This window comes from Mustela lutreola, chromosome 10 (genome assembly GCF_030435805.1).
Source record: "Mustela lutreola isolate mMusLut2 chromosome 10, mMusLut2.pri, whole genome shotgun sequence".
Taxonomy (NCBI): Eukaryota; Metazoa; Chordata; class Mammalia; order Carnivora; family Mustelidae; genus Mustela; species Mustela lutreola.
In genome coordinates, this window is record NC_081299.1 from 253,356 (window position 1) to 276,715 (window position 23,360).

Here is a 23,360-nt window from a genome sequence, read left to right on the forward strand (position 1 = left end):
GCGCCCCCACGGTAGGGCAGGTGGGGGCTTCCTGCCTGCTGAGCAGAGGAACTCGGGAGCAGGGAGGATGGGGGAAGAAAGCCCTGATTAGTTTATTGACTCTGACTGGAAGCTGGTGCGCCCTCTCAGCCGCTGGACCAGTGGTTCAAGGAAACGCTTGGGACAGGCGTCACGGTGCGGAAGGGACACAGGAGCTGAGCGCGCAGGCCCAGGCGCCGAAGGACAGAGATCAGTCCCGAATGAGGACGTGGCAAGATCAGTGCTGAGCCCAGTGTGTGAGAGATGGCCACAAACGCTCCTTTCTCTTGGGGACCCTGTCTGTGTGTAACCAGCCGGGGCCAGAAATGCGTCTCCAGGCCTGGGGCAGTTGGGGCAGGACCACTGGCCAGCACGGCCCTCCATAGGTCCTTTGAGACCAGGCTACCTAGGCAGAAGTCACAGGTGAATGTCACCCTGGGTGGACATGGCCTTGATCTCCAGCAGCTCAGGCCAGAGCCCGTTCCTGGGCCCAGCACGGAGAGCGGATCATGGGCCGCAGACAGAGGAGGAAAGCAGTCTCTCTGCCTTTTCTGCTCAAAACCGACACAAGCCAGTAAGAAACCAGGACCCTCGCCTCTGCAGCTCCCAGAAGCGTGTGGTGGTCTTGGGCTTGGGGGTCGGGGGGGTGGGGCCTTGGCTACAGGACAGCCCAGTGGGCGCCTCAGCCTTGGAGGGGCCAGTGCTCAAATCACACCTCCCCATGCCTGGACACCAACCCAGAGGGGTTGCCAGGAGGCCAACCGGCCTGGTGGTGCGGGGATGTCTGCCCATGGTGGGCTTGGGAAGGCCAAAGGGCCGAGCCCCCAGCTTTCCCAGGCATGGAGCAGCCCAGCAGGCCTCACAGGCTTTGGCCGCTGGGAGCGGTCTCTCCGGAGGGACCCAGACCGCCGAGCCCGCCTCAAGGACGAGGCTCCCAGGCCATTTCACAGAGCAGCCGGGGGGGGGGGGGGGGGAAGCACTTGTGGCCGCATCTGCGGCCAGTAGGCAGCCACGCTGAGTCAGGGGCTGTGTCCAGACCTGTCCCGAGGCCTCGCCAGGCAGCACCTGCCCTTCGGGTGCCGGCTTCTCTCCAAGGCGGTGTGCAGAGCTGTGGGTGGGTCCCCGGGTCAGACATTGCTGACCCGGGCCTCCACCGAGGAGACGGCCGTGGAGCCTGGGTCCCCGTCCAAGGGCCGCTCGCGCCTGACATAACGCGGCTTCCGCACTGAAACAGGGTCAGAGACAGGCAGGGTCAGAGTGGGGCCGGGACAGGAAGGATGGGCCCGGGTACTGGCCCTCCCTAGAGCTCCTAGGGGCGGAGTGCGGAGCCGTCGAGGGGAGGAGGTCCCACTGAGCCCCAGGCCGTGAGCGGAGTTGCTGCTGCTTCGAAAAGCGTCTGATGAAGGCCTCACTCATCGCAGACACCAGTGACCTGCACCCAAGCACCTCGGCCTGAGGCTTGGGCTTGAGGGCCTTGCGCTCACAAGACACAGAGGCAATGCGTCCCGTGAGTTACGCAGGGTGGCCCCCAAATGAAGCCATGTCCAAAGCCCCAGAAGCTGCAGGTGCGACCTTACTTGAAGATTGATTAAGGATCTTGAGATGAGATCCTCCTGGATTATCTGGGGGGGCCCTAAATCCAGCGACCAGCGTCCTCCCGTGAGGGAGCAGAGAGAGGAGACCGCGAGAAGCCCCGTGAGGACAGGGCCAAGTGGTCACCAGCCCAGGGACGCCTAGAGCCACTCGGGGCCGCAAGAGGCGGGAGGTTCCCTCCCCTGGAGACTCGGGAGGGAGTGCCCCCAGCCCCCACCTGGGCTTCTGCCTTCTGGCCTCCTGGACTGAGAGAGAGGACGTTTCTGTCGCTTCAAGCCCGGGCCTGTGATCCTCGTTACGGGGGCCCTGGGGGACTGACCCAGGGAAATTCGAGATGCTTCTAGATGGTACTGTCTTAGAGAAATCAGAGACAAGTATTCTCTAGAACAGAGCAGATCTAGCCTTGTCCCCAAAGAAGAGGGACATCCTCCCCTGTCCCCACTCTAGACTTGCGCACAGCAGCAACAGCACAGACCGTGGAGGCCAGGAGACTCTTGCTCCATGGCCTGTAGCTGGCGACCATGGGCCAGTCCCCTAACCTCTCTGTGCTCACGGGGCCGTCTGGAACAGGTCTGACAGGTGCGTCTACTCCTGGAACCATCTGAGGTGGGGCACGTCTGACCCAGTCATCTGAAGTACCAGCCACTCTGGAGGGACCGCCCAGGCAGAGCTGGAACTTGGTGAGGGCCACGCGCAGGCTGCGGGGTGGCCTCAGACCCTGTGCTGGGGGTTCTCATTCTCTCCCAACAGACTCAATATGTCAGGAATAAAAATGTCAGGAATCAAAAGGAATCTAAGGGAAAGGTAGGACAGCTGTGGTTGGCTGGGGGGGACCCGGCCCGTGTCCTGAGAGCTGCAGGGCCAGGCGCCCGTAGAACCCAGCCCTGCAGCGTCCCTGGAGAGTGGCCGACCCCAAGGGCAGGAGAACTTGGAAGTTTCCCCCCTGCCATGAGGGCTGACATACCTGAGGGGTGCGACGGAGGGATCATGGCGGCCTTGCAAAGGAGAAAAGGCAGAGTGAGAAGAGCGGCCGGCCCCCAGCCCGGGGCCCGCGACACGGGGCGCTCGGCCCGTCCTTCCAGGTTACTTACAGCTTCGCCAGGCTGCAGGGCAGGGGCTGCAGGCAAACACGGGGGTCACCTGGGGCCGGGGTCCCATGCCGGGGGGGCCCATGGGACCTGCAGAGGCTCTTTCCCCACTCCAGGCTCGGCCCAAGTCCCTCCTCCGCACGAGCGCCCGGCAGGACCCAGGGCTGTCCAGCCACACTGCCCATCTGCTCTTGGGGTGGGGACCCCCAAGCACCCCAGGGAGAGCCGACCTTCCGGGCCCCGTGGCAGAGTGACCAGCCGGCCCTCAGAAGGCACACTGCTGCTGGTCTCCGGCACCACCAGGAACACAGGCACGAGGATGCCTTCAGCCCCAGCGGAGGCCCAAGGCAGGGGCCGTGCTGCAGAGACCCCCGCAGGGCCCTCCTCTCCCCTCCACTGGGGAGGTTGCTGTGCGTCCCTGTGCTCTTGGTGGCCGCCTAGGCCGACCAAGCCCAGCTCTGGGGGTGTTCAGTAGCAGAGGCCCCAAGCGGGTCGACCGCAGCCACCACGCTGACACACCAGGACCCCCATGGCCACTCCCCTGCAGCAGCCGCCCTGGGCTGACCCAGGAGGACCCGTCCCGACCGGCCTGGGTCAGGCCCAGGGCGCTATAAGGTCCCAGGGGACACCCAGTACTGGGTGGGCGTACGGGGTCTCCCAGAGGCCAGACGAGGAGGCTCTGGCTTCTCACCCACTAGCACTGTCTATGGAAGAGTCCACGCTGGAGGCCGGACCACCTGCCTGGCACCCCGAGGGCACATCAGGAGTGACGCCCACCTCTTCCAGAGGGAGGCAGGTCCGGCATCCATGCCCAGAGCCAGCTAGGGTGGCAAGAACCCCAAGGTCCCCCACTCCCGGGGTGGGCTGGCTGGGGAAGCAGCGGGCAGGTAGCCCCAAGACGTCGCCTGCCTCAGCCCGCTCAGCAGCCTCGCCGTGACGGCCCCCAGTGCAGTCACGCCAACACCTTCGCCGAGAGTGCACGGGGTCCACACAGGAGCCTCCCTAAGCCAGGCCACCCCTCTTACTCAGACACAAGGACCACGGAACAAGCTGGTCCCTTCCTATTTTGTGAGGAGTCTCCGGCTGGACAGCGGGTCTGGCACCCCGGCCCCAGCCCCCGCTTCTCTGTGCCCCCTAGGCAGGCCCCGGGACCCACAGGGGGCGCGCGCTGCCCAGCATCCTTCTGGCACCGTCCTGCGTACCTTTGCCTCTTCTGTAGAACACCTTGGGGAGTTTACTGGTGCGCTTCAGGTAGAAGAAGCCGGCCACAGACAGGATGAGGCCGGAGCTGAAGAACAGTGTCCCCAGGAAGAGGGAGGCCGCCACCTGAGGGCTCCCTGCGAGCAAAGTGAGTGGCTGCCTGGGCAAGCCTGGGCAAGCCTGGGTGGGCCTCAGAGGGCCTCCCCAGACCCCCGTTCCCAGAACACGCCTGTGCCCTCACAGGTTCCACACCCAGGGACTCGGGTCCCTTGCAGGCCCAGACGCCTGGCTGTGGGGTCTGAGGGGCTCAGGCTCCCTAGGCCTCAGGCTTGTCACAGGGAGATGGGGTGCTGAGGGGTTAGGGTGCCAGGCCCTGGGGTCCCCATCTCCCTCGGCACAGACCACGGGGCCCCACATCCCCGGCACGCCAGGTCAAGGCCTTCCACTCACAGGCAGGGGCTCCCACTACACTCTTGCCTCTTGCAGCTCGTTCCTTGTCCCTAGATGGCCTTCCTGGTGCCATGATGCCTGCCCCTCTTCACAACACGGGGTCAGGATGGGCTGGTGGGCCCACAGCTGGGGGCTCTGGATGGTAACTGCGGGGCAAGTGCTCTTAGATACCTGTGGAGAGGCAGCTTTCCGGCCCTGAGACATAGGCATGAGGTGCGGCCACTGCTATGTTGAAGCCTAGGGGGGGTGAGTCCTGCCTCGAATTTGCTGCCCTGGAACCGGGCTCTGGAACCAGACTTGGCAGCCTTCCTCCACTGGTGCCCCTACTGCCAGACCCAGCACGGTGTTACTGAAGGTCGGGGCCATCTGCGCCGACCCCACCCTAAAACTCGGCTGCCCTGGAGGTGGCCTTGGTGGTCTAGGTCAGCGCAAGGCCACTTGCGTCTGGTCCTGAAACCTGTGCAGAAAGCCGGAGCCCTCAGTCCAGGTCCAACATGCATGCCCTCCGCTGAAGGCGCCGTGACTGGGGGACACACAGACCCCATTACGACCTGGTCACCTGCTCCCTGACTGCTGTGGCCCCTGCAACACGGCCAAGCCTCCGCGGCTGGTGGGCCACACATCAGACAGGCCGGGATGCGAGCTGAGGACAGAGCGAGCAGGAGGTGGGCACTGTGTCCTCCCCATGAGGCCCAGGCTGTGGTGGGCGCTCTTGCCCGGCATGCGGTGTTTGCAGTCTGAGCCCGATACCCTCAGGGGAGCCTCAGGGGATGGGGGGAGGGGGCCTCAGGGCGCCCTCCCATCTCCAGACAACTGAGCGTCCTAAGCTCCCACGGACTGGGGTGCTGGGGGGGCCGGGCCTGGGGCAAAGGGTGAGGTGCGCAGCTCAGGGTTTCCACTCACTAGACTTGCTCAGGGGCATGTGTGAGGGCCTCCTGCCTGTGCCCAGTGACGCCAGCCCCGAGGGCTGCCGACTCCACCAGCCTTGCTCTGTGGTCAGGCGGGTCCCCTGTCCATAGATCTCCTGCCTGGGCTGCAGTATGATCTTGGCCGTGGTGGTGGCCCTGCTGAGGCCAGCGTAAGTGGTCACGTGCACTGGGAATAGCAGATGGTGACCCCCTCCTCCACCAGGACCTGGGCAGAGGCCCTGCCCTCCCCGGGTAAGCCAGAGACTTACCGAGATTTGGCTGCCCGGGCGTCCCTGTGCTCAGGTTCACCGGGAACTGGGCGCCCCAGCCAGCGACTGTGGGGGAGCAGAGCCATCAGTGCAGCTGGTCCCCGGGGCAGGTCCAGACCACGCACGGGGACACTGCTGAAGATTCCCGGGAGCCAGAGACACCGCGCAGTGGGGAATCATGGGCCGGAAACCAGAGAGGGAGGAGGCCGTGGGGACAGAGCAGCCCTCACCCCACGGCTGTCCTGCACGGACAAGAGGACTTGGGGAGAGAGGGGACCGGGTGGGGGGGGTCTCCTCAATGGACGGTGGTCCAGGGAAAGCGGGCCACCTGTGGCTGCAGGGACAGGAAGGGCCAGTCCCACCTGTTGCTCCAGAACTTGGAGACGCAGCCCCTCGGTGGGAAGTAGGCCAGGTGGGCCCGGTGGGGGGAGCCACGGGGCGGCCACTGCACTCAGAGCCATGGGTGCCGTTCCCGCAGCGGACGCAGCGGACACTGCCGTCCTCGTTCTGGTGCCTGTAGCAGCCTGTGAAAGCGACAGTGCGTCAGGCCCTGCCTGTGGGGGTTGTCCACAGTCTGAGATTGTGAAACAGATTTCCTTCAAGAATGCTCACTAGCGCGTTCCGGAAGTCTGGGTGGAATGGCACATTGTTTCCGAGAAGGACGTGCCGGACAGGAGCCGCAGAGCGCTCTCGTCCCCGGGGCTCCCGTGGGCTCCTTTCCCCCGCACGTCTTGTAAAATACCCGGACGGCCCGAAACCCAAGACAGGTGCTGTGCACGGCCTTGTGGTCTGGAGAGGGCTGCGGCAGCCCGGCCGCTGGGCCCTCCCCTGCCTCTACAGGTGCCGTAGGGGACCAGGCCCACACCCCTCGGTGGTGCTGTCTCCAGTCCAGGTGTGACCCTTGCCCCTCTGTTGCCCCCATCCCTGGGGAGGTCCCAGACAGATGCCACCACAAGCAGCTCAGCCTCCCCTGGCGCTGGGAGCAGCCCGGCTCCCACTGGCCAGCGGTATGCAGACCATCCGTTTTGCTGACCAGTCAGGGCACCCCTTAAGGGCAGGAATTGTGTCTTACGCCTTGATTTTTCCTTCACATCTCCCACACTGAGCCCAGTGGCTGGGCAGACACAAGCTCGATCAGCAGTGGGTGCGGGCACTGAGCTGGACCTGGATCCTAGAGCTGCGCCTGCGGCAGCATCCAAAGACAACCTACAGGCCACACATCCTTCATGGTGAATTTTACTGATGTTTAATCCACACACAGTGTGTCACTGTGAGATGAAGGCTTTTCTGCAGGGACACCAGTGGATGGCAGGGCCGAAGACTGACCACAGCAGGGCCTGTGGTGCTGTGGGCACCAGAGACCTGGGAACGGTGAGGTGCGGGGGTGGTAACTGGGCAAAGCTGCCCAGGGCTGCCGACCTCCTAGAGGCCCTGGGCTGGGCTGTTGTGTGCAGGGACAAGGGACAGCTAGAGAGCCAGCACCGGTGACCAGAAAGACTAAGGAGCTCGTTATGAAGCCAAGAAGCCCCTTTGAAAAACTACTAATTCCGGGCTTACTGGCTTTTCAGCCTCACAGGTGAACCAGGTCACCTCCAGGCAAGTCCAGGAAACTGAGGCTATCGGGACCTTGAGAAGAGAGGAATTCGCCAGAATCCAGAGGTATTGCAGGTGAGGTCTGATGGCCAGTCCTTGGCTTGGCTTCCCGGCCTCGGGCGTCCAATCTAGGACCCCCTGTGGAGAGGCCCAGCGAGGCGGACTCGGAGCGCCCAAGTGGCCAGTCGCCGTCCTGGCTGCGCGTACGCGGCCGCGCGGGGGAGGCCAGCCTCACTCGCGAGCAAACCCACGTCTCGCTGTGACCGTCCACGACTCTCCAAACGGCCACTTCCCTTTCCTCCCGCCCTCCTGACGCGGCATCAGTGCGAACTGAAAGTGCCCTCTTCCCAGCGCCTGCAGGCTGCGGCCGGACGTGAGGACGCGCACTCCGGAGAAATCCCCTCAGTGCCTCCCCTGCGGGCCCGAGAAAGTCCACGTGCAGCCCCACGGCCTCCGCGGGGACACTGGGTGTGAGCCCGAACTCGTCAGACCCTGCCTCTGCGTCCTCGCTCCCCGATCGGCCTCGACGCCAACGTCTAGCGCACACTTAGCCAACTGCCCTGCAGGAACACTAGACTTCAAGTTGGCTCCAACACCACCATTTTTCTTTTGTTTCCCTAGAAATGCCTCTTACTCAACACCCGACTGCTGGCTTTGCTCGGGGAGGCCGCCTGCCCGCGGGTTCCTGACCGCCGGCGGGACGAGAGGCCCCTCTGGCGAGGCGCGGGACGGTGGGCTCACACCCGGGCTTTTCTTCTGGTTCCATCGACACCTTTTCTCCCCCTTTGCCGGTCGCTTATCTCACAACTTCCAAACTTCAATCCAACTCTCTCGGCAGTTTGGCTTTTTCAGGTTTTTTTAAAGATTTTATTTATTTGACAGAGAGTGACAGCGAGAGAAGGAACACAAGCAGGGGGGGTAGGAGAGGGAGAAGCAGGCCTCCCGCCGAGCAGAGAGCCCGATGCAGGGCTCCATCCCAGGACCCTGGGATCATGACCTGAGCCGAAAGCAGATGCTTAACAACTGAGCCACCCAGGCGCCCCAGCTTGGCTTTTTATGTGAAACGTTCTGAGAATAAAGTTTCCAGTGGGGGACTGAGGGAAACCACAATATGCCTCTTGCACACAAGAAATATTTCCAGCTGAAGACACTTAAGAGAAGGAGGAGCAAGAGGGGCCCTGGCCTCCCTTCCTTTCCCCGAGGAGCAGGAGACAGAGACCCCACGTGGAGGTCGCCCATGCCATAGGAGGAAACACACTCCCCACCAGAGACCAAGAGCCAGCCGGGAAGGAGGCTCGGCGGGGGTCCTGTCACTTTCCCGCTGCTTCTGCCCACGCTCCTGGCCCTTTGCCTACATCCCGGGCACCTCCAGGGTCCTTCCTGAGGGGACTGTGTGCCCGCCTGCTCACACCAGCCAAGGGGACCTCCACAGCATTCGCGCGAGCATTGGCCTTGTCACCGAGGCCAGTCAAGGTCGGCTGGTGCAAAGCAGCTTACCTGGACCACACAGGTTTGTGCCCCCACAGGTGGAGTTGACATCCGGCACGTCCACACAACACTCAGGTTGCTGGCCCTAGAGGGGAGAGGGCGGTGAGCTCCCAGCCCCCACGGCTGGGGGCTCGGGGCAGACAAGTAGGCCAGGCTGAAAACGGCACCCAGAGAGGTTACCGCATGAGCCGGGTCCAGTGCCCACAGCTCTGGCCTCTTCTAAATTCTGAATTGGGTGACCATCCCTTGTTAGCCAGAGCGAGGGGAGCACACGTAGCCACTCCACATGGACACTTCCTGGGACAGGACTTCAGGTCCCCAGTGAGTGTCTGACGACGGAATAAACAAGCATGTTCCTAAGCATCAGATTCCCAGAAGCCAGGAAGGGGGTCCCTTGCGGGCCCACTCAGTGAGGCCGACCAGAGCCCCGGGCTGGGGGCAGCCTGGTGGGGCAGGGAGTAGTCCTAAGGATACTGCCTGGACTGTGGGTATGCTCTGGTCTATGCAGGCAGTGTCCTCCACTGTCTGCCTGGCTGACCACTCAGGCCTCGCCTAGGACGTGCTGGGGACTATGGCCCTTCCTGCAGGCAGGTCTCTGGGGTCTGGGGCACAGCTACCGCCACTCAGCCCCATGGACCACAAGTGGGTAGAAGCTGGGGCACTTCAACCCAAAACATTATTTATAGGCAAATCTCTGTGACACTGTGGATTCCGTTCCAGAAAACAATAAAGTGAATCAAGTGAGTTTTTTGTTTTCTAGTGTATTAAGTTACATTTATACTACACTGTAGTCTCTGAAGTGCCGCAACTGCATTGTGTCTAGAACACAAGGTACACGGCTTAACTTAAAATACTTCATCGCTACAAAATGCTGACCCTCACCGAGATTTCAGCAGGTCATAATCACTGATCACAGGTCACCCTAACAACAGGACAGTCATGAAGAAGCCTGAACCGCTGCAAGGGTTCCACACACGCGGCACGGCACGAGGCATGCTGTGCCCCCTGCTGTGAGCCCTGCTGTGCCCCCTGCTGTGAGCACCTGCAGCAGAAACAGGGCACCCACAGGGTGCGCAACAGCAGACGGCCCCAGACCCTCCGTCTGTAAAAAGCGTACCGTCGCGTACCGTCTGCAAAGTGCGACAGAACAAGGTGTGCCTGCGCGTTCCCCACCACTTGCCAGATGGCGGCTTTGAAAATTAAACAATTAGAGGTGCTAAACCCCACACTCCAGCTCCACATGTGGGCTCCTTCTCAGGAAAAGGAAACATATGTTTTTCTAGACTGTAATAAAATATGAAGATAAACCCATGTACCTATGGCCTCCCTGGTAAGGCAAGTCTGCCCTTTGCTGCTCAGAAAGGAGTCACCCCACAGGTCCTGGTCGTCCTATTCTCAGCCCCCTGGAGCTGCCCTCCAGCAGGGGTTCCCAGGGGGGTCCCCAAAGAGGAAGTGCTCAGACCAGGGCAGCCTGTGGGGCAGGAACTCACGCCTGCTGCGTGTACCAAGGAGGCTCCAAGTGGGGAACAGATGTGTCAAGCTCTGGCGTTTACAGAACCAGACTTGAGGGGTTCCCGGTAGAAGCTTGGCTCAGTGTGTATCTATCACAGCTGAACTTTTGTTTCTTACGACGAACACAGGGAGCAGTGAGGGGTGTCTAAGGAATGGTGTGGAGTATCCACACCACCACAGGAGAGGTCCGAGGCCAGTTCATGGCTGAGGTCAAGCCCACGAGGGACACTCTGGCCATCCTACTGCCCCACCCCTGGCAGAGGCAGAGTGGCTGGAAGTCCCCATCCTCTGGAAGGCCTGGATGATGTGTGGCTGGGTGGACGCGGCCGCGGCCGGGCGTAGCATACCCGTGTCACCGGCCCAGGAGAGCAAGGACACCTGGCCGCAAGAGGCCTGGGCAGACCTTGCCTGATGCTGCCACTTGCCCAGAGCACACAGTCTCCCCCAACCCCGAGCTGGACAGGCAGCTTGCAGGCTGCATTCAGTGCCAGGGGCCCTTTTCCAGCTCCAGCAACAGGGTCCATTTGACAAAGAGAACAAGAAGGTTCTGGAGCAGAACAGAGTGGGCAGCAGGTGGGGAACATGTGTTTGCTGCTCTCCAGGAGGCATGGGCTTCTCTGACCCCGAGAGTGGCCACAGTCAACTGTCCCCAGAGCCAGGACAACAGTGACCCCCAAAGGTTGAAGGGTGAGGCCCCTCTGGGTGCAGGGCGCACTGCCTCCAGAAAGGACTCCAACGTCACTTCCCGGCACTCACGCCCCTGGGTGACGGGACACCTACCGCACTTTCCGAGGATTTGCTGGCAACTTCCACCAGGAGGCCCGCCAGGAGAACGGCACGCTGGAGTGCCATGTTCCAGAACACCGGGTCTGCAAGAGACGGGGGCACTGTGCGGACAGGGGCACCGTGCAGATGCGGGTGCCTCCTCCCGGGGCACCAGGCGGGGGCCAAGAAGCAGGACCCTTACCTGGCCCTCCGAGATGGGAGCTGCAGACATCCAGAGGCGGGGCGGGATCACGAAGAAGCCGCAGACCCCTGGTCCTAGGCCTGCGAATCACGGTAGACGGTGAGGCCCGTTGTTGGTAGGCTCGTCCGACTTACTGGAAGGAGGCCCCAGAGCTGAGGGCTGCAGGCGCTGTCCTCACCCCCTCTGGATCTGGATGGACTCACTCCTTGGTCCAAAGCTCTCAGCCATTCACTGCCTCCTAAAAGGACGAAGCAGACGGGCGTTCTACGCCGGAGCTCGGAGGACTTGTCCACCTGTCATCTCGCTCTGTCCTAGGGAAACGCCCATTCAAGCATCTCACCAAGAGGCAGAGCGCCTCGGCCATGAGACAGCCCCGGGGCCAACACAGGCCCATCGGGGCGCCTCGGCCTCATCATTTGCTACTGCTCGCCCTGCCCTTGTCCTGGAAACGGCAGGCGCGATGTCATCTTGGGTGATGGAAGCGCCGTCTGGAGCCGCGACTGAGGACGGCTCCGGAGTGAGGCCGAGGGAGCGCAGATGAGCCCACGCACTCCAGGCGCGTCTCGTGACACCAGCCAACTCCAGCCCCGCAGCCTGTGTGGTCTGGGACTGAAGCGGTCACATTCCTAATGCGGCCAGAGAAAACTAATCTGCACAGACCCTGCGGTAAATGAAGTTTTCGACAAATGCCTGCTGGCCTGCAACACCGTGACCGTAATCCTAATCCCTCAGCGACACAGCCGGCTAAGATTTGGACATATGAAAGCCACCTCTAAAAAGACTTCTTACTCGACAAAAAGAGCTGTGACTCAGGGCACCCGTTTAGGTTCCTGGAGACGAAGCTTCCACGGCAGCAAGTGGGTCAGCAAGGAACACACGGTGGGCCAGGGAGCGAGAAGCCCCTCCCTCATTGGCCTCAGGGCCCGCAGGACCAGGCGGCGGGGGAGTTCCAGCCTGGGGGGCCCTGGGCAAGAGCCCCTGCGCCACAGGTGTCCGACAGCCTCCTTGCACTGCGGGCCCCAGGATTCTGGGCATGAGGAAGGTGACACATGCATGACCTCCATATTGGGGCAGGGGCCGCGGTTCTGTCCTAGCCCTGCAGAAGCAGGAGCGACTTATCAGGCCTTGCTAAGAGCCCCTCCCCGGCGGCTCCTCACGCCTTCCCATTCAGAATGCACCTTCCCTTCTCCCGGGCAACAACTGCGGACGTCACAGACGCACAGACCCTCACCCCAGGCTGGGATCAAATCTCTTCCTTTTTGTCTGTTTCACGTGTGCTCCGCAGAGACCAGCTCTCCCTGCCTCGTGGAAACCCTAACAGTCATGGACCCTTCAGTTCACTCTGTGGTAAGAGGCATCTCCAGGGTCATACTAAGTCATAAAACACCCTTTCAATTCAGGAAATCATAAGTCCAAGATTTATTTTTTTAAAGATTTTATTTGAGGCGGAGGGAGAGAGAGGGAGAGAGTATGAGCACAAGCAGTGGGGAGGGGCTGAGGGAGGTGGGGAGACTCCCTGCTGAGCTCGGAGCCCAACCTGAGGCTGGATCCCAGGACCCTGAGGTCATTTCATCTGCCAGTTAGTCGATGTTCCTGGGTGTAAACTGCCCCAAGCCGGCCACGGCCATCTAAAGCACACCACCGGGAGCTCAGACACATGGTGCGGAATGTCCCTGCCACTGCGTGGGGAGCCCGAGCCCCTCTGCTGCCCCGCCCTCCAACCTGGCTTCACGCATCCACGGGCCGGCCTCCACCCCTGCAGACCAGCTTGCGCGGTCTCGAACCGACGCCAACGAGCCACACGGCGTGCCCGCTTCTGCGCCCGGCACCGAGCCAGTCGTCTTCAGAGTCGCTCCCCTCACGGCTGAGCGGTGACTCTGGTGACCGTGACAGCGTGGCCTTCGCCCCCCACCTGCTGACGGACGCCGGGGCTGTTTCTGGACTGCAGAGGCCATGAGGGAAGCTCTGTGGACAATTCTGTATGTGTCTCTGTGCGGACATTGTCTTCATTTCTCTTGGGAGATACTCAGGACTAGAACGGCGGCGTCAAGGCAAGTGTTGTTTTACCTTTCGAAGCTGCTGCCCCGTCTCCCACGGGGAGAACTTCGAGAACTCCCTTCGGCGTATCTTCCGGCTCTTTGGTTGTGCTCCTTTGCGTACTTTTAGAGCTGCTGCTCTAGGGCCTGCCCCATGCACCCTCTCCCCCACCGACGGACAGTGCGGCACGGCTGCCTCTAAGCGCAGAAGCCTTGAAACCCCACAGGCTCTCATGCCCTTCACCGCTCTCGGGGCCACAACTGTCCTGCCTGCTACATCGGCATACATTCCATACACGAGAAATGTCTGAATTTTTTAAGACGCACACACTTAAAAGAAAACACGTTCCCCCAAACATTTACTGTGCCTGATGCCCGCCCTCATTCATGAGATCCGAGTTTCTCTCTGCTGCTGACCTTCAGGCTACAAAAACTTCTTCAGCATTTTTAGCAGTACACGCTTGACAGCAACAAATTTCATCAGTTGCCCTTTCTCCGAAAATACTTCTATTTAGCATTCACTCTTGGAGGGTACAGAATTCTTCTAATATTTTAGGTGCGGTGCCACTCACCTCCTGCCTCTGTGGCCCCTGATTCAGTCTTTACAATGCTATACTGTACGTGATCTGTTGCTTTTCTCTGCTGTCAAGATTTTCAAAGTTAATCTTAAGTTTTCAATAATCTGAAAATGATGTGTCTAAGTGTGACTTTATTCTATTTCTCCTGGATGTCTTTCACCACGTCTGGAAAGGTTTTAGTCATGTTCCTTAACGTAGGTCTTCTGCCCCACTGTGCGTCTCTCCTTCTGTAGCTACCCATGGGCTAGACACTTACCCTCATCAAGCCCCCTTTTTCCTTCAGACGAGATGATTTCCAGCGATCTCTGACGTCACCAACCATTTCCTGTCACTCCCATTCTGCTATGACCATTCAGTAAAGTTTTCATTTCAGACGCTCTATTTTTCAGTTCTTAAATTTCCATCTGGCTCATTAAAGGTGTGTGTGTGTGTGTGTGTGTGTGTGTACATATCCTATTTCCTTACAGAGATTTCCTATATTTTTGTTCAAGATGAGTGTATCCTTTACCTCACTGAATATAGTTATTAAACCTGCTTTAAAGTGTTTGTTTGAGGGGCGCCTGGGTGGCTCAGCTGTTAAGCATCTGCCTCTGGCGCAGGTCATGATCCCAGGGCCCTGGAATTGAGCCCCAGCTGGGCTCCCCGCTTGGTGGGAGAGTGCTTCTCCCTCTGCTGCTGCTCTCTCCCTGTCAAGTAAGTAAATACATAATCTTTAAAAAATAAAGTGTTTGTCCAAAATCTATAAGGAACTTATCAAGCTCAACATCCCCAAAACAAATAATCCAGTTAAGAAATGGGCAGAAGGGGCTCCTGAGTGGCTCAGTGGGTTGAGCCTCTGCCTTCAGCTCGGGTTGTGATCTCAGGGTCCTGGGATGGAGCCCCGCATCGGGCTCTGTGCTCGGCGGGGAGCCTGCTTCCCCCTCCCTCTCTGCCTGCCTTTCTGTCTCCTTGTGATCTCGCTCTCTGTCAAATAAATAAATAAAATCTTTAAAAAAAAAGAAAAGAAAAAGAAATGGGCAGAAGACATGAATACACATTTTTCCAAAGAAGACATCCAGACGATTAAAGACACAAGAAAAGATGCTCAACATCACTCATCATCAGGGAAATACAAATCAAAACCACAGTGAGATGCCCCCTTACACCAGTCAAGAATGGCCGAAATCAACAACACAAGAAACAACAGGCCTTGGCGAGGCTGTGGAGAAAGGGGAGCCACATGCATTGTTGGTGGGAGCCCAAGCTGGCGCAGCCACTCTGGGAAACAGTGTGGAGGGTCCTGAAAAAGTTAGAAATAGGGACACCTGGTGGCTCAGTGGGTTACGCCTCTGCCTTCAGCTCGGGTCATGATCTCAGGGTCCTGGGCTCAAGCCCCCGTGTTGGGCTTCAGGTTCGGAGTGGGGTTGGGGGGTGGTGGTGTCTGCTTGAGATTCTCTTTCTCCCTCTGCCCCTCACCCCGTGAATAAATAAATAAATCAAGAGTTAAAAACAGAATCGCCCTATGACCCAGCAACTGCACGACTCTTCACTCACAGATACACAAATGCAGATCCGAAGGCCACAGGCACCGATATTTCTAGTAGCGTTGCGAACAGCAGACAGTCTGTGAGCAGCGCCCAAACGCGACTGATGAACGACAGAGCAGATGTGGTGTGTGTTCGACAGGACAGGACTCGGCCACCGAAGACAAGGGAATCTTGCCGTCTGCAGGGACACGGAGCTGATCGTGCTCCACGGAGCACAGTAAGTCAGTCGGGGAGAAGACGAATACCAAATTATTTCACTCGCGTGAACTCAAGAAACAAAACGCGGAATCATATGGGAGAGCGGGAAACCGAGGGAAACACACCGTAAGAGACTCTGAGAGACAGAACGAACCGAGGCCCGATGAAGGGAGGTGGGTGATGGGCTAGGTGGGGGAGGGGCACTCGGGAGGGCACCGCGGTGAGCACTGGGTGTTCTGTGCAAGTGAGGACCCGCCAGATTCTACTCCTGAAACCAGTACTGTGCTAACCAACTAGACTGTAAGTAAAAATTGGGGGGGAAGTGTCGGTGTGATCATCCAGCAGCTGGGTCACAACGTAATTAGCATCTACTGATTGTCCTGTCCCTTCGAGCGACTCCTCTTGCTGCGGCTGCTCGAGGATCAGTCACTCTGGATGGGACCCAGTGCACGGCCAACGTTATGTTGAGACTAGACTTGATTAAACTCCTCTGAAGAAAGTTAATGTTAAAAACCCTCAGCAAGGGCGCCTGGGTGGCTCAGTGGGTTAAGCCGCTGCCTTCGGCTCAGGTCATGATCTCAGGGTCCTGGGATCGAGTCCCACATCGGGCTCTCTGCTCGGCAGGGAGCCTGCTTCCTTCTCTCTCTCTCTGCCTGCCTCTCAGTGTACTTGTAATTTCTCTCTGTCAAATAAATAAATAAAATCTTTGAAAAAAAAAAAAAAAAACCCTCAGCAAAACAAAAAACAAAAAACCTCTCAGCAAACTAAAACTAGAAGGAAATACACCAAACCTGATAAAAGACATCTATAAAAAACCTGTAGCTAACATCATACTAACAATGAAATACAGGACATTTCCCCCTGAAGACTGAAGACATCATGCATATCTAATCTTAGCACCTGTCTTCAATGTTGCTGCCAACGCAGCAAGGACAGAAAACCAACACGCTGTCTCGGTGCAGATGGAACAACTATTCACATGGAGAACCCTAACAAATTTACAGGAAAAAGCTAGTGTAATTGATGAGTGAACTTAGCAATGTTCCAAGAATGTAAAGTCAATATACAAATCAACTGTTATTTCTACGTACCAGCAACTAATTGGAAAATGAAACCTAAATATTCACAACGGTGTGCAAAAACAAACTGCTAGTTCCCGCGGATAAATTTAAGATATAAGACCTAGATACTGAGAACTAGAAAACACTGCTGAAATTCAACATCAAACAGGGGAAGGACATGCCATTACGGCGTATATTACATGCGCCATTTATATGTAATGAAAATAACCATTAATCCATGTCAGTGGGTTAGAGAATTCAATATTATTAAGATGTAAGCTGTCCCTACATATCTTATATTTAACCTAGTACCAATCAAAATTACAGAAGCCTTTTATTTTGAGGAATTTACAAGCTGATTCTTTTTTTTTCACAAGCCAATACTAAAATTTACAAGAAAATGCTTAGGGGCACCTGGGTGGCTCAGTGGGTTAAGCCGCTGCCTTCGGCTCAGGTCATGATCTCAGGGTCCTGGGATCGGGTCCCGCATCGGGCTCTCTGCTCAGCGGGGAGCCTGCTTCCCTCTCTCACTCTCTGCCTGCCTCTCCATCTACTTGTGATTTCTCTCTGTCAAATAAATAAATAAATAAAAATCTTTTTAAAAAAATAAATAAATAAAATTTAAAAATGCTTAGAACCTAGAGGAGCCAAAGCAGCTCTTTTTTGTTTTGGTTTTTCAAAGATTTGTAATTTATTTGACAGAGACACACAGCGAGAGCGGGAACACAAGCAGGGGCAGAGGGAGAGGGAGAAGCAGGCTTCCCGCTGAGCAGAGAGCCTGAGGCGGGGCTCGATCCCAGGACTCTGGAATGATGACCCAAGCCGAAGGCAGCCACTTAACGACTGAGCCACCCATGTGCCCCACCAAAGCAGTTTTTAAAAAGATAGAGGATTTACATGACCTCACCTGAAGACTCACAAAGTCACAAGACAGTTGGATTGATTAAAGTACAAGCAGATCGATGTAACAAATCAGAGAATCCAGAAACAACACAGATGATTTTTGACAAGATGCCAAAGTAATTCAATGGAGAAAAATAGTTTTGCAACAGATGGTGCCAGACAATGGGCTACTCACAGGGAATAAAAACTAGAGCACACTCAGATCAGATGAGAACATTAGAGATGGATCGTGAAGCTAAACACACGCACACAAAAATCTACAAAGCTTCTAGAAGAAAAAACAGGAGACCATCTTGGTGACTTGCTTAGGCAAAGACTTTTAGAAAGGACACTGAAAGCATGAACTGAAAAAGAAAACCACGCCATAAATTAAACTTTATCAGTATCAAAAACTTCTCATCAAAATACACCATTATAAAAAAAAAATACGCCATTATGGTGATACAAGACTATGCGTTTTTCAAGACCTATACAAGCATATGTCACAGAGAATAAAGTTTAATGTATACAAAAAAAATTAAACAGCACGTCAGGGATCTGATGGCGGAACACGGACTGTGGTCACTGACGTCCACTGTCAGAAGTCTGGGGCATCAACCTGCGGAAGGCGACGGGCACCAGGCGCTGACCTCGGCACGTCTGGACCGCGACGTCTGCCCGGGAGGCTGGAGGTGAAGAGGACCACACGCGAACACTGTCCTCTAGTCAGTAAACTCGTTTCTTGTGGGGATGGAATGCGGGGGAACGATTCTGAAACGGCTTCCCGTGCACACGGAGGCCGGGCTGGGCTGCACAGAGAGGAAAATGGATGGTGGGGGTCAGGGGGTGCCTTGTTGGCGCAGCTGGTTCAGCAGATGACTCCAGATGTCGGCTCAGGTCGTGACCTCGGTCCTGGGACCGAGCCCTGTGTGGGGTACAGAGCCTACTTGGGATTCTCTCTCTCCCTCTGCCGCCCCCGCCCCCAGGTAGAAAGAAAGACAGAAGGCAAGGAAGGAACTGGAAGGCTAGGATGGGAGCCGGGTTCGGTTCGGACAGGAAGGTCGCAGGTTTGGACGGGAAGGTCGCGGGTTCGGACGGGAAGGTCGCAGGCAAGCATGTTGCGGGCTCCGGTCACAGACACACACCCAGCACAGCCCCGCCCGCCGGGAGGCCCTCCGGCAGGGACCCCGGGGCCCAGATCCTGGCTCCTACACACCGTCCTCCAGTAAACGAAACCGGGCCCCTTGGAGAGCGGACTCTGGGGCTGGGGCAGGCGCGACGAACCTGGAGCATGCGGCAGCGCCAGCCGGGAGGGAAGACCCCCGGGACCAACCGAGAAGGCGCGCCCACGGCCCCCTCCGGAACGACGTGCGCCGGAAACCAGCACGGGAGCGTCCCCGCAGCACACGACCAACACCCCGGAGCCCGGCCGGCGTAAGGAGAGGGGCCGGAGAAAGCCTCCTTCCTGAAGTCCTCCCTGCCGCCACCCCACCGCGGGCGTCTCGGCTCATTCCCACCCCGGGCAGGGCGACTGCCTCACTGGGCGGCCGCCAGAGAAGACGGGAGGGGACCAGACACCCGGCAGGCAGCACCCGGACCAGGTGGCCGGGCCAGCGTCCCCCAGGCTGTCCGCCAGACGCCAGCCACCCTCCGACAACCTGGACAAGGGCCACCTCACCGCCAGGGTGTTCTCTCCCAAACCCACGACCCCCCTCTACCCACTGCGAAACACACAGACAAACCCAGAATGAGGGACATTCGACCCAACCCCTGTGCAGCCCTCCTCAAACCTGTCACCGTCATGAGAACACAAGAGAGTCCAAGACACCAGCCCATCCCAGAAAGGACGAAGGTAATGGGCCACCCAACGCGCTGCAGGCCCTAGACCGGGACACCAAGGAACTGAGTGAAATCTCAAGTCGGCAGTGTAGACAACAGAGTCCTAGCACTGCTGTTTCTCAGCTTCCACAAAGGCTCTGCGCTGCCCTAAATGCGGATAGGAGAGAAAACTGGCCGTCCCGCCACTTTTCTGCCAATCTAGAACTTCTCCCAAGATTTTTAAGTGTATTTGTAAAATAAGCCACTAATGAAATGAATAAGCAAGTCAAAGACCGGGAGATCGTATTTGCAGTATGATCCGACAAGCTGTTACCTGGAAGATAAAAAAGCGCTTTTACAACTTGATAATTTTTTAAAAAGGACAAAAGCCTTGATCGGACGTTTCAGAAAAGAGATACAAATGGTGACAAGCGGGTGGAAAAGTGCTCAGCCCCACTGAGCTCTAGGAAACGCAGATTAAGGCCCCCAGGACACTCTGTTGAGCAGGCCCTTTGGGCAGGGTCCCACGCAGGGATTTTCCCTAGAGAAAGAAAAACACACCATAGAGAATGTGTACAAGGACCCCTTAGTCACACAAGCCAAGCCCAGAAACCCCACCAACTGCCTCACAGGACTGATAAGGGCACCCGGGCGCGTCCCAGGTGCGCCAACCCAGCAACACCCTGTTGCTGAGGCCCAGGTGCGGGGGGAGGGGGGGTCCAGAGACCCCGCAGCTGGCGCGGGCCCTTCCCGGTGCGGGTGGGGCCTGCGGGCTGTGTCCCCCGCCCTCCCCTGGGCCTGCGAGCAGATTTCTCCCTCTTCTCATGAAGGCACTAATCCCACCACGCGGCGACCCGCACGACTTCGTCTAACCACCACCACCTCCCAAAGCTGCCTCCAAACACCAAAGCTCTGGGAGGCTCCAAGCATGGATCCGGGGGACACGACCCCTCAGCCCACCCACGAGGGACCCGTCACGGATGACAGAAACGTCTTCTGTCTCGACAGGTGTGCAGGTGACACGGCTGGATGCAGCTGTTAAAACTGGGCAAACTGGGCCTACGTGTCTCCCTGTGCGGGCGTCTCCTCAATAACTAACTGAAGAGACGCCATTCATTTCAAAAATCGGATTGGAGCCCGAACGTTAGAGAATTGGGTAAAAACGTGTCTACGTGGTAATGAAAGAATTGGTGAGAATTTAAATTGTACAAAAATTGTCTCGCAGCTCACTTTTCCTTACAAGGATTAGTCTGAGTGAAGACACAGAGCCTCCAGGTCCCTGCAGTTCTGAACACGTGGCCCATTGGGTGAAGTGGGCGGGCTGCGTGTGGTCAGCAAACAAGGGATGGTGCTGACCGGACCACCTCGAACACCAGCTCTCCAGCCAGGAGCCCCGCCTGAGTGACCACAGAAGTATTCTCCGCAGCTCCGACCCCCGCCTTTGGCAGCCGTGGCTGGATGGCAGAGTAGGGGACGGCGGGGGGGGGGGGGTCCTCAGCTCTGGGTCTCGTGCACTGTTGGGGGCATGAGGCCGGCCCACCGGACCTTCCCCCATCAGAGAACTTACTGCTGGTTATTCTCTCGGCAAGCAGAGGAAGCAAGCGTGGAGTCTGACTCTCAGGAAAAAGAAAGAACTTGGCTGCTCGATCTAAACATCCCCTCTCGGGGCGCCTGGGTGGCTCAGTCGTTAAGCATCTGCCTTCAGGGGCACCTGGGTGGCTCAGTGGGTTAAGCCACTGCCTTCGGCTCAGGTCATGATCTCAGGGTCCTGGGATCGAGTCCCGCATCGGGCTCTCTGCTCAGCAGGGAGCCTGCTTCCCTCTCTCTCTCTCTCTGCCTACTTGTGATTTCTCTCTGTCAAATAAATAAATAAAATCTTTAAAAAAAAAAAAAAAAAAGCATCTGCCTTCAGCTCGGGTGGTGGTCCCAGGGTCCTGGGATCGAGCCCTGCATCCCACTCTCTGCTCAGCGGGGAGCCTGCTTCCCCCCTCTCTCTGCCTGCCTCTCTGCCTGCTTGTCATTGGTCTGTCAAATAAATAAATTAAATATTTTTAAAAATAAAAATAAAAAAATAAACATCCCATCCCATGCTGTGATAGAAAGTAAACGCTCAGTGGGTTGAGCCTCTGCCTTCGGCTCAGGTCATGATCCTGGGATCGAGCCCCGCATCGGGCTCTAGGCTCAGCGGGGAGCCTGCTTCCTCCTCTCTCTCTGCGGGCCTCTGTGCCATCTGTCAAGTAAATAAATAAAATCTTAAAATAAAAAAAAGAAAGTGAACACTGCCAGCGACCTCCCTGGACGTAAGGGAACATTCCAGTCAGCTGACATGCATGGCAGACGCCAGGAATGGCATGTGGGCACCCAGTGCCCAGCATGACGTGGGCTCCACACACCCGAGAGGGGTCTGCAGCCCCCGAGCTGGGCCGGCGCTGGGGGGGTGGGGGTTTGCATGCTGGAAAACCACTCCCGCATCCTGGCCTTGGGGCGTCGGTGACCACAGTCCCTCCTCCGATGAGCTACATGACCAGTCGCGGCTCACCTTGGATACGAGAGGAAGGGAAGGGTTGGGAGGTGCCTCTGGGGTCCTGGGTGCTGCCTGCGGACCAGTCCACTCGGGATCACCCACCAAGACATCCGTTAGCTCTGCTTTGCAGAGGAACATGCCAGGGCGGGGGTCGGGGTGCGCACGTGCTAGGAAAACCAACTTTCCGGATAATTCAGATTTTACTTCGCTAGAATTTCTAAAAACAATGCGGCCATTGAGATTCTGGCTGACCAGAGACTCCTGTCCGGCGGCGCTTCCCCGGGAGTGGGAGTGCGAGTGGGAGCCATCGGGGCGGGCCGTTCCGCAGCCCAGGCCGCCCCTCCGCAGAGCAAACCACCCCGACGGGGCCAAGTGAGGCAGCTTCGAGTCTCGCCGACGAAGCGGCTCAGAACCAGTTCGGGGGAGCAGCTGCGAGCGCCCGAGAGGCCGCGTGTCCGAAGCCCCGGTCTCCACACGCACTCGGGCCACCTCCTCCGAGCGCCGCGGCGCCAGCGCACCCCTCGAACGCCCCCGTCCGACGCGAGCCGGGCGGCTTCGGCCACTGGCCGGCAAGAGCCGGGCTACCGGGGAGAGCGCCCGCCTGGCGACGGCTTCCCGGGCACCCGGGGCCTCCCTCGGCCGCCTGGGCTCGCTCCCGAGGGCGCGGCCTCCTGGGGCTCCCCGACTTCGGGGACGTGGGGGGGGCCTAAGTCCGGCCACCGACGAGCTCCCTTAGCGGACTGCACCTGCGGGACGTTCGGGAGCCCGAGGGGGGCCGGGTCCCCGCGGGCCTTTGTCCCGGCTCCGCGCCCCGCGCCGCCTCCGAGACCGCCCGGCCCCGGCGCCCGCGCCCCCCAGGCCGCCCCCCTGCGACCCTTCCCCTGCTCCCGCCCCCGGTCCGCCCCCCGCCCGCCCCCGGCCCGCCCCCGGGCCCCGCCGTCCGCGCTCCCGCCCCCGGCCCCTCACTCACCCCGGCGCCCTTCGCGTTCCTCTTTCGTACCCCCCGCCCTCCGGGCGGTCGCGCCGCGCTCCCTGGGATTTGTAGTCTTTCTGCCGCCTCCACCCCGGTACCAGGCCTCGCGACTCCCAGCTTCAAACTACAGCTCCCGGCAGTCCCCGCGAGAACTCCCTCTCCCCGGATGGGTTCCGGCCCAGAGCTCTCGCGAGGCCATGGGAGGCGCGCGGAGCAACCTAGGAAGTGTAGGCTAGGGCGCCCGGGTCCTAATGGCCGGGCCCCGGACCGAGCCGGGAAGGAGAAGAACTACACTCCCCAGGAGTCCATGCGCGCCCGCCATCTTTGGCGTTGCTAGGAGACGCGAGGACGCGAACCAGCGCGTGGCTGCGCAGCCGCTGCGGTGCTGCCCCTGCGGTGCTGCCTCTGCGCCGCGCCAGCCCGGATCCGTGCGGGGCGGCGGCGGCGGCGGCGGCCGCGGCGAGCGCCCGTGTGACCTCCCGCCCGCGACTAGCTTAGGTGACCGGACAAGGCCCGGCCAAGGCAAAGCAAAAGCTCCTCCGGGAGGCGAGAACGTGTGCCCCGAGGAGCGGGGGGCGGAATCTGCGCTTCCCGCCTCAGGCCCGGGGCGTCCCCGCCGCGGCCTCTCGGAGCCCTGTGTCCGGGCTGGCGGCAAGAGGCCGGCGCTGGGTCCCGGCG

The 23,360-nt window shown here is 58.9% G+C and overlaps 1 protein-coding gene across 24 annotated transcripts; it reads right to left on the bottom strand.

Annotated features, from left to right (window-relative positions):
• Positions 1–68: 68 nt before the first annotated feature.
• On the bottom strand, positions 69–22,858 carry C10H1orf159 (chromosome 10 C1orf159 homolog). 24 transcript variants are annotated; one of them, XM_059138201.1, is made up of 11 exons: positions 22,680–22,858; positions 11,290–11,324; positions 11,087–11,166; positions 8,617–8,692; positions 5,889–6,050; positions 5,527–5,592; positions 3,902–4,036; positions 2,576–2,728; positions 1,829–1,961; positions 1,057–1,243; positions 69–420 (listed from the first exon to the last, which is right to left on the bottom strand). In XM_059138201.1, exons 2-11 carry the CDS (start codon positions 11,312–11,314, stop codon positions 88–90), a joined length of 1,350 nt encoding a protein of 449 aa, XP_058994184.1. In that variant the 5' UTR covers positions 11,315–11,324; positions 22,680–22,858; the 3' UTR covers positions 69–87. The 24 variants fall into 24 exon arrangements, 17 of the variants coding, with proteins under 17 accessions (XP_058994184.1, XP_058994185.1, XP_058994183.1 ...); XM_059138202.1 differs by having other exon boundaries at positions 69–424; XM_059138200.1 differs by having other exon boundaries at positions 281–1,243; positions 1,829–1,925; positions 2,576–2,606; positions 2,703–2,728.
• Positions 22,859–23,360: the final 502 nt, after the last annotated feature.

Coding starts and splice junctions, on each gene's coding strand:
- C10H1orf159 (XM_059138192.1), bottom strand. CDS start 11,314: ATGGCTGAGAGCTTTGGACCAAGGA. Junction 6,051..8,616: donor CACAAACCTGTGTGGTCCAG/GTAAGCTGCTTT, acceptor TCGCTTTCACAG/GCTGCTACAGGCACCAGAAC. Junction 2,729..3,901: donor GTTCTACAGAAGAGGCAAAG/GTACGCAGGACG, acceptor GTTTGCCTGCAG/CCCCTGCCCTGCAGCCTGGC.